At 47.7% G+C, this 8,669-nt stretch overlaps 1 protein-coding gene across 1 annotated transcript in view; it reads left to right on the top strand.

Moving 5' to 3' along the window:
• Positions 1-2,237: 2,237 nt before the first annotated feature.
• pdgfab (platelet-derived growth factor alpha polypeptide b) overlaps positions 2,238-8,669 on the top strand; it is a gene marked incomplete at both ends in the record, with an annotated part of 20,320 nt that continues 13,888 nt past the window's right edge. The window contains 3 exons of the mRNA XM_080523234.1: positions 2,238-2,300; positions 3,164-3,260; positions 8,243-8,365. Coding sequence (XP_080379360.1) covers positions 2,238-2,300; positions 3,164-3,260; positions 8,243-8,365 — 283 coding nt within the window. The remainder of the gene's footprint in view (positions 2,301-3,163; positions 3,261-8,242; positions 8,366-8,669) is intronic.

The following is an 8,669-nucleotide window of genomic DNA, read 5'->3' as shown; positions in this document are numbered from 1 at the left end:
TGAACTCCTCTATACTCCTGTCATATGTGTCTCCTTTACATAGCTGGTACCCTCTCAGAGGAGGCTGGTGGAAGTAGAAATTGAAGGATGCATTAGAATGAGCCTGTACTCCAATTTCTACCTCCAAATGGAATGGACTGCAATGGCTTCTCATTCACCCATTCACACACCCATTCACACATCAATGGCAAGCTACCATGCAAGGCGCGGGGCCGCTCATTGGGAGCAGTGTGGCGTTCCGTGTCTTGCTCAAGGACACCTCGACACGTGGCCAGCCGGGGATTGAACCTTCGAACCACCGACCTCGCGATCATTAGACACACCAGCTCTACCTCCTGAGCCACAGTGCTGCCTCCCCTGTACCCTACCATCTCTGCACACACCACTCTTCCTCTCTCCTCCTCCAGCCCATCTTCTCTCCGCTCCTCACCTCTCCTCCTCTTTAACCCTCACTTTGTTCCTGGCATCTCTCTCACTCTGGGCTTGCCTCTTTCAACTTGCTTCCACTGTTTTCTCTGTTTTCTGTCTGTGTGTGTGTGTGTGTGTGTGTGTGTGTGTGTGTGTGTGTGTGTGTGTGTACAACATATGATCTCATTGCACATGTGCCATGTGCAGGTTAGACATTTAACATTTTGACCTGTGATGTCATAGCGATGACCGTGTATGAGTGTCGGCGTCCACACGGCGGTCATAAGGAACCTTCTGGTCACCCGTCTTAGTCATATGTACCAGGACACATCTCATCATGCACTTATGCAATGTACTTCTGGGAATGAGCTATCAGTGCCACAACAATGATCCAAATAGGGGAAAATATGTGTTTGACAATAATAGCTAGCAACCCACAATTTATACTGTGTGAAATGCGTCCAGTGTGTATAAAGTTGTGGTTGGATACCAATGCCCTGTGCAAGCTGAGCCAAATCCATTATGATGATGTGATTCAGCTAAGTAGTGACTGTTAAGTCAACCTCAAATCCCTCTTGACTGTCTGTCACCTCTGTCCACTCCTGTGGGTCCTAACTCTTTACCAGGCCCCCAGGGACTTCTCCCAGACCTCCCATAGCCACTCTGCTGAGGGGACTTCCTCACAGCAAGTTTAGACCAGTCTCTTGTTAACCAGTAGGTTCCTCCTCTTTGTTAACCAATTGCTTTCTTCTCCTGTAAGCTCTTGACTTGGGACATGTTTTGTTAATCATCATTAATAACATGACACTCAATCAGTGTGAGTGGTTACTTGTGAACTTGTTAGGAGTTTAGTATCATCATCATCATCATCATCATCATCATCATTATCAGTTTGTTCCCCTCGTTTATGAATTCAACATGAAATCATGAATTCATCCTGTTTTTCTTTGTTTTACATAATCAATCAATTAAATGTGAATGGGTTTTCTGACGTCATGGTGGTGGGCAAAGGAGTGGGGGTTGGGGGTATATTCTTAAGTCATCCGCCAACCAACCAGCTCCCTGGCGAATTGATGCGCGATCACCGGAGCGCGAGGGGAGGCGCAACGGGCACGCAGCTCACAGCTCCGCTATATCCAGCGGCTCAGACGCGCTCGAGACTTCATTCACTCCAGAGTCCAACACTGCGAAGGACCTGTCGAGCCTAAGTTCCCACTACAAGCCAAGCACTGGATAGAACACAGGGACAACTTTTACTGAGCTATTTTCGATGCTTTGTTTTTCATTTTCTGTGAGGACGTAAACCTTGGATTACATTATTATTCTAAAAGGACGCACTTTTTGAGTTATTGAAATAACATGGATTTTATAATCTTATAAATAATATAATTTCGCTATAGGTATTGAAAGTGCCTGTGAACAAGGGGTACTGTTGCATACATTTTCAAAACCGTGTAGATTCAACCTAAATATTGTATTAGTGGGTCAATAACAAGTGCCATGCGTGTCAAGTTCTTCCCCTGGGATTGTCCTGCTTTTCTGATCTGAGGAGCCATGACGACCTGTCGTCCGACCAGCTTCTGCCAAAGAGAGAGGGCTTGGAGCGCCGGGCGCACACGAATGTGAATTACAGTACAAGAGTCAACTTCACACCACTCCAGATAGCAGAGTTACAAGTGCACGGAGTTTGACTGTGTGGCCGCTGAGAGGTCTACTCACACGGTTCTCCCCCCGAGGGATGGTTCTGGATTCTCTGCGGGCAGGAGCGACTCTACGGCTCCTACACAAAACGTTTTTCTTGTTTTGGGGGAAATTGAAATTAAAGGGAGATGAGAACCGCACTTTACTTCTTCCTGCTCTGTACATCGTACCTGCTGCTTGCCACTGCTGAGGTAACCGCCATAAGGACATTCCTCAACCACTGAAACGGCCTCGAATGGCCATGGTGGCAGGCAGGCAGGCAGGCTGTGTTTGGGTGTCCCCTGTCACACATTGGCGCGGGGGTCCTATTTGTGGGGTTGAGTGTGTGTGCATTTGAGTGTTGGGGACTTGGTCCCACTGTGCACTGAGCGCGCATTTCTCTTTAAGGGGTTATTGCACAGCAGTCATTCCTGTAGAATAAACCACTTGCAGGCTAAACTTTGATTACCCTCTCTAATACAAAGCATAGTTTTAGATATATATTTGTATTTCGATAATCCACATTTTTTTTTGTATTATTAAAATTAAAATAGATTTAGGGGTACGTTTGCAATCAAAACAGCAACAGTTGCATTGCATGCTTTTGAAAACCAACATCGCAACTATGCCCGTTAAATCTGTAGCCTAAACATAATCCAGTTATTTTTGGCATTTGCGCCAAATCTATTGTAGTAAGCTGCTAGAGCCAGCTGTAAAAAAAAAAGTTTTGGTTGAGTTAAACGCTTTCATGGGAACCGCACTTGGTGATATAAATAGGCTCTGTCTCTGAGAGAGTGAACGGCTTGCCCAGCTTGAGAAACGCTGTATCCGCAGCAAGTGCAAGTGTAGACTATAGCGAGCGCCTGTGAACAAGAGTTGAACATGCAGACTGCAGTTGGCACTCACTTGAGGCATTTTTACTGAATTGATCTGAAATAAGCCCAGTCATTGTGATAATAGTTTACAAATTCACTTAATGGTTTAAGCATTGAAACAATGCCTAGGCCTTAGAGTCTTTTGAGAATCACCTGACACATGTCTAACTCTTGTTTCTTGTTGATTTTTTGGTCTCAAGGAAAGAGAGATCCCACAGGAGCTGATAGAAAGGCTGTCCCACAGCGAAATCCGCAGCATCAGCGACCTCCAGCGGCTTCTGGAGATAGACTCCGTAGGTAAATTCTGCCTCTTGTTACTTTTACGCACTGAACTTTGTTCCAAAACCCAATCTATCTCACTGACTGTCACTGGACTACCAGAAAGTGTTTACTTGTGTGTTTATAAGTGTTATGAAAATAACAAGGATAATTAATTATCATTCTGTATCTGTGAAGGTGGCATATCACTTGGTCATAATATATAGTGGTCTGCGATAAGCGCAAGCAATGTTGATTGCACTTATATTTCACTATTTCACGCTTCAGCGAATGGGGCTTGCCTCGGGCTAAACCAGTATGCTTACCCAACTGTTGCTATGAAATGAACGCGCTTATCCCGCTGCTCTCGGCGCCACGCGCGTAAAGACGCAGCGCCCCGGCGGTGACATTTGCCGGGGATCCATCCGGTATATTAATGGTTCGGTTTTATGACATCATTTGGAAACAAACAAACATGCGGCACTGAGCGTGGTCACGGTGTCGTGCAGGAAATTGATCCCGGATCTTTGGTCTGGAGGACTCGGAGGGGGGCAGGTTTGAAGTAAAGGAAAGTGGCGCAGCCCAACTGACTTAAGCAACAGATAAGTGCGCGTCTGTAGGCCTACTATAGCATACTGTATACATGTGACACATGTGATACATTGGTGGACTTTCACTGCGGTATTTATTTGCCTGGATTCTTTCAGCAAGTTGTCACTGCAATAAGCTGGCTTTATAGCACGGAGGGTGCCAGACTGTAAGCTGTAAAGTGAGAACGCAGAACGTAGGCTTGGCTTTCCTGCTGCGGTCGTGATTCTTGTAGGAGGAGGTTCTCCCTCTTGTCGTGGGGGTTCTGTCTCTCTCCCTCTCGCTGGGGGGCAGATTAGGTTACAGGGGTGCGCTGGCACAGGCTGTTTGCGTTCACATGAGCCTTTATTTACACAGGCACTCGCCATATATCAAATATGGGCTTTCCCCTGGTGTGTTGATGGAAATGGGTAATTACTAAATTGGCCTTAAACACCTGCATTTGTCAACCGGCATTCTTACCTTCATAGGTCATGTAATCAGTTGCAGTTGCATTTCCATATTCCATAAGAAAATGGTCTCACACATGTATAGTTTATCCACATTTCCTACAGGCAAATGAAATGTAATGAAATGACATTGACAATGACATTTCCTCTTTCTCCCCTGATGGTTATAAATGGCTGATCACAGAATTGACCTCTAATGCCTGTATTTATGTACAGTACATAATAAGTCAGCACTAGTGAATGGGTTTATGGAGATCCCTTATCCCCCATGGTGTTGTCATTGTGTCCTGTTGACAAATGACTTTCTCTCTCCAATCATATCATAACAGATTGTGCTTGAGTCTAAAAGAAGTCCCCAGGGGATGGCTCTAGCATGAGAAGAGGTGTTTATAATTGAATTAAAATGCCTGCCTTCAAACAGAGGAATGTTTTCTGGGGGTAACAGTAGTACCCTGATTATTATTACCAGAACATAAATCTGTCTGGAGTCCAGACTGCTGGCCCGAGCCAGTAAAAGACTGGTGACGCCAGGGGTGTATTTTCAGAGCTTTTGTTGCGAATGGCAGGACAGTAAAGTTACCGGGGGACTGTACAGGGGCCTGCCTGCCTGCCTGTCAGCCCAGGAGAGAGAGAGAGAGAGAGAGAAAGAGAGGAAGAGAGGAAGAGAAAGGGGAGTTAGCTGACTCCCTGCTGCATGATCTAGCCATACTGATGGTTTATCGTTGGCTGAGGCAGGTTAGATCTAATGTATACAGTGGGAAATCCACATGGCATGGGTATTAGCACCTGGCTGATATGATATCACCATACAGTACACCTACTGATAAGTGGACCTTGCCTTGACATGGCAAATGAAGTTAGTCCTTCATCCCATGGTGCTGAGCCTTCATATTGGCTATTTCAACCCAGAGGTCCTGGGGTCCTGGCCGGCAGATAGGATTTCTCCCGCTGGGTCTGTGACTATGTTATGGAGGGATGTGTCAGTGTCATTGGAAGTGCCAGAGGCTTATCTGCTAGTGTGTGTTTTATATAGGCCTGCCGTGTGGAGAGTAGTCTCAGGGGAGTGTTGGAGGCCTACGGGGAGGGTAATGAGTGTGTGTGTGTGTGTGTGTGTGTGTGTATGTTTGTGTGTGTGTGCGCGTGTGTGTGTGTGTGTGTGTGTGTGTGTGTGTGTCAGTTGGGTGAGGAGAGCAGAGTGATGGTCTCTTCAGACAGGGTGACAGCTGAGATGACCTGCTGAAGTCTGCTGACGGTTGTCTGGCCCCCGGGGCGGTGTTCTATCTCAGACCCCCCCCCTCTCTCTCTGCTGCTCTCTGTTCTGTTCTTATCTCTCTCTCCTGAAGGACTTTGACAGAAAGTGGAACCTGACGCTTGACATGAGTCTGAGGAAGTCTCTGGAAGTCTTATTCCTGCACCTTCACGTCTCCAACCCGCAGGCACCACCTCTCTTTACCTTACCTCCGTTTGGCGACCGTTGATATTGACACCCCCCCAGGCCCATAGAGACGTGACGTTTTGCGAACACATTCTCTCTCTTTGTCCTTTGTGGCCGATCTGTCGACTCAGTAGGGGAAGCAAGTAGCGTGTTGAGGGAGAGAGAGAGAGAGAGAGAGAGGGAGGAAAAGGTAGAGGGAGAGGGAGGGAGAGGGTGAGGGGAGGGAGTGGAATCTCATACCTAATGGAGGGAGTCATTTGCGAGTCATCAAAGACGGCGATTCATGAGCCATGCATGCCGAGAGACGCTCTTCTCCCCTCCTCCTCCTCCTGACTGGGGACGATTCAGGCATGTCATTACTTCCCTCTCACCTGGAGCAGACTGGGGGTGTCTCTCTCTCTCTCTCTCTCTCTCTCTCTCTCTCTCTCTCTCTCTCTCTTCCCCCCATTTCTCCTTCTCCCCATTTCCCTTCATCGGTCATGTTTCTTCCCTTTCTCCCCCTTCTCACTCCGTCTCTACCTCCCTCTCTCTCGAATCACTCAGTACATCCATCTCCCTCGCTCCCGTCCTCGTCTTTCTCCTCCAACCCTGCTTTCTCTATGCGGGGGGGGACACACACACACAACAAAAAGGTCCTTTTGTGACAGGGGAAAAAAGGAGTAGCCAGTCCATAAAGAACTCCTTTATGTCTTCTCTCCTTTTCTCTCGTCAGCGCTCTGACACGGCCTGTCTACGGGTGGCCACCGGCGTGACGCCCTCCCTGACAGGAGAGAGAGAGAAGGGAGGGGGGGGGGGGAGGTTGAGGGAGAAGAGAGATAGAGAGAACGAGAGAACGAGAGAAGGGAGGCCTTCGTTGCGCATTGGGAGTTCTGTCAGTGACCCACAGCGTTAAAAGGTTGTTAGGTGGAGAAATCAGGCAGCTGTCACAACGTGTTCCTCTGACAGGGAGGGCAGAGAGGAGTGTGTGCGCGTGTGAGTGCATGTGTGTGTGTTTGTGTGTGTGTGTGTGTGTGTACGTGTGTCCGAGCGTGCTTTCGTGTGTGTGTGTCTGAGTGTGTTAGTGCATGTGGACACATGACAGAATGATACCTAGGGCCTTGTGCTAAAGTGCAGGGAGTGAGTCCAGACGGAGGAGGTAAACACTTCCTTTATGGGGGAACTCTCTTTCTGGGTCAGGGCCTTCTGACTGACTGGGTGTCACAGGGATAGAAACTCTCTCTCTCTCTCCACTCTCACTCCTGGGACAATATTTGGGTTTGGGCTTGACAGACCTAGGAAGACATAGCATCCAAGAGTCAATAAATAGACAAACAAGAGACAGAGACCTGGTTTAGGTCAAGAAAAGCCCCTGAAATGACTCTCGTTTGACTACAATGGAACCGGATGAGTGGCGTGTGTGTGTGTACCCCCACGGCTTTGTATCCTGGTTGACACAAGGCTTTGGGTTGTTATGAGGATAGTGAGTTGAGTGTGTGCGTGCGTGTGTGTGTGTGTGTGTGTTTGTGTGTGTGTTGTCGTCATACAGGTATGCCATACCTAACCCACCCTTGGGTTAGTGGACCCACCTGCTTTGCAAACATGGTCTCAAGAGACCCTTTGGTCTTTTCCTGTTCCTTCGGGGAAGCGCTGTATCCACTAAACAGCTTTTATGGTTTTACAGCTCCTTTGGCACTGGACTGTATTCCCTGGTCATTCTGGGTGTGGACCAAAACAAGCATTCTTTATAAGATGACCATGACTGGAATATAAGCTGAGCTGGCTACAGGAGGTTGGAGTTATGAGACTTAAGAAACCCAGCACTGTAGCACCACAAAACATAATTGTACTACTCTAAGCCACCGAATTACCAAAAAGAAAAATGTTCACGTAATTAGAGACGTAAAACCGTTAATTAGGCGCTTGGCTGATGGGAGCTGATGACCACCTGTCAAATAGCCACTTTGGTGCCAGCCTCTGTAACAGCAGGGTTGTTGACAGTAAGGTGGATGACTAAACTACTGTAAGACATGACATTCCATGGTGGGAAAGTTCCTCCTCCGCGTTTAGTAGAGAGTGAGAGAGGCTGACACACGCACACGCACACGCACACGCACGCACACACACACACACACACACACGCACACGCACACGCACACACACACACACACACACACACACACACACACACACACACACACACTCTCATACTCACAGACCATACAAAACACTCCGTCTATACCATATTTACAAACAGGGCTATTCATCATCAGCCGTCTGCCAAGACAAATGAAGGAGGGAGAGTTAACCCATTACGGCGGTTAACCCATTACCTGGCATTATTTGTTATGGAGGAGGCCCATAAAAACAACATCAGTAGGAACTGACGCAGTGTTCTGGTGAGGCCTCCCTAGCCACCCACCACAGGGTAATTCACCGCCATTAAGCTCCAGTGGCTTTTTAAAGACTTACTGTTTGCAGATCGAGGGAGTGTTAAAACGAGTGGAGTATGCGCTGTCTCCCTTTATCTCTGTGTGTGACATTGAATTAACAGAGTTGCCTTCTGTTTTTAGGAGGTACGGGAAATGAGGTCATCGAGGAGACCAAGCAGCAGAGGCATCATAAGAACTACTCCCACCACGGCTACTCAGACCTGAAGAGCTCCCAGGTCCACAGCCGCCGCAAGAGGAGCATCGGTGAGACTGGAGGCCGTCCTGCTACACAACACAACACAACACAACACAACACAACACAATGATTCAGAACACAACACACAACACAATGATACACAACACACAACACAATGTGATACAACACAACACAATGACACACAACACAACACAATATGACACAGCGCAAAACAATGACACACAACACACACAACACAACACAATGACACACAACACAACACAATGTGACACAGGAAACACAGCCCAACCCTGGACAGTACTACGTACATGTCACCTGACCTCTCACTAGGACACTGTTCAGTCTGTTGTG

Source organism: Nansenia antarctica (genome assembly GCF_963989245.1).
Source record: "Nansenia antarctica genome assembly, chromosome: 2".
NCBI lineage: Eukaryota > Metazoa > Chordata > Actinopteri > Argentiniformes > Microstomatidae > Nansenia > Nansenia antarctica.
Note: the sequence above shows the minus strand (reverse complement) of the source record. Positions and strands in the feature narration are given on the sequence as shown.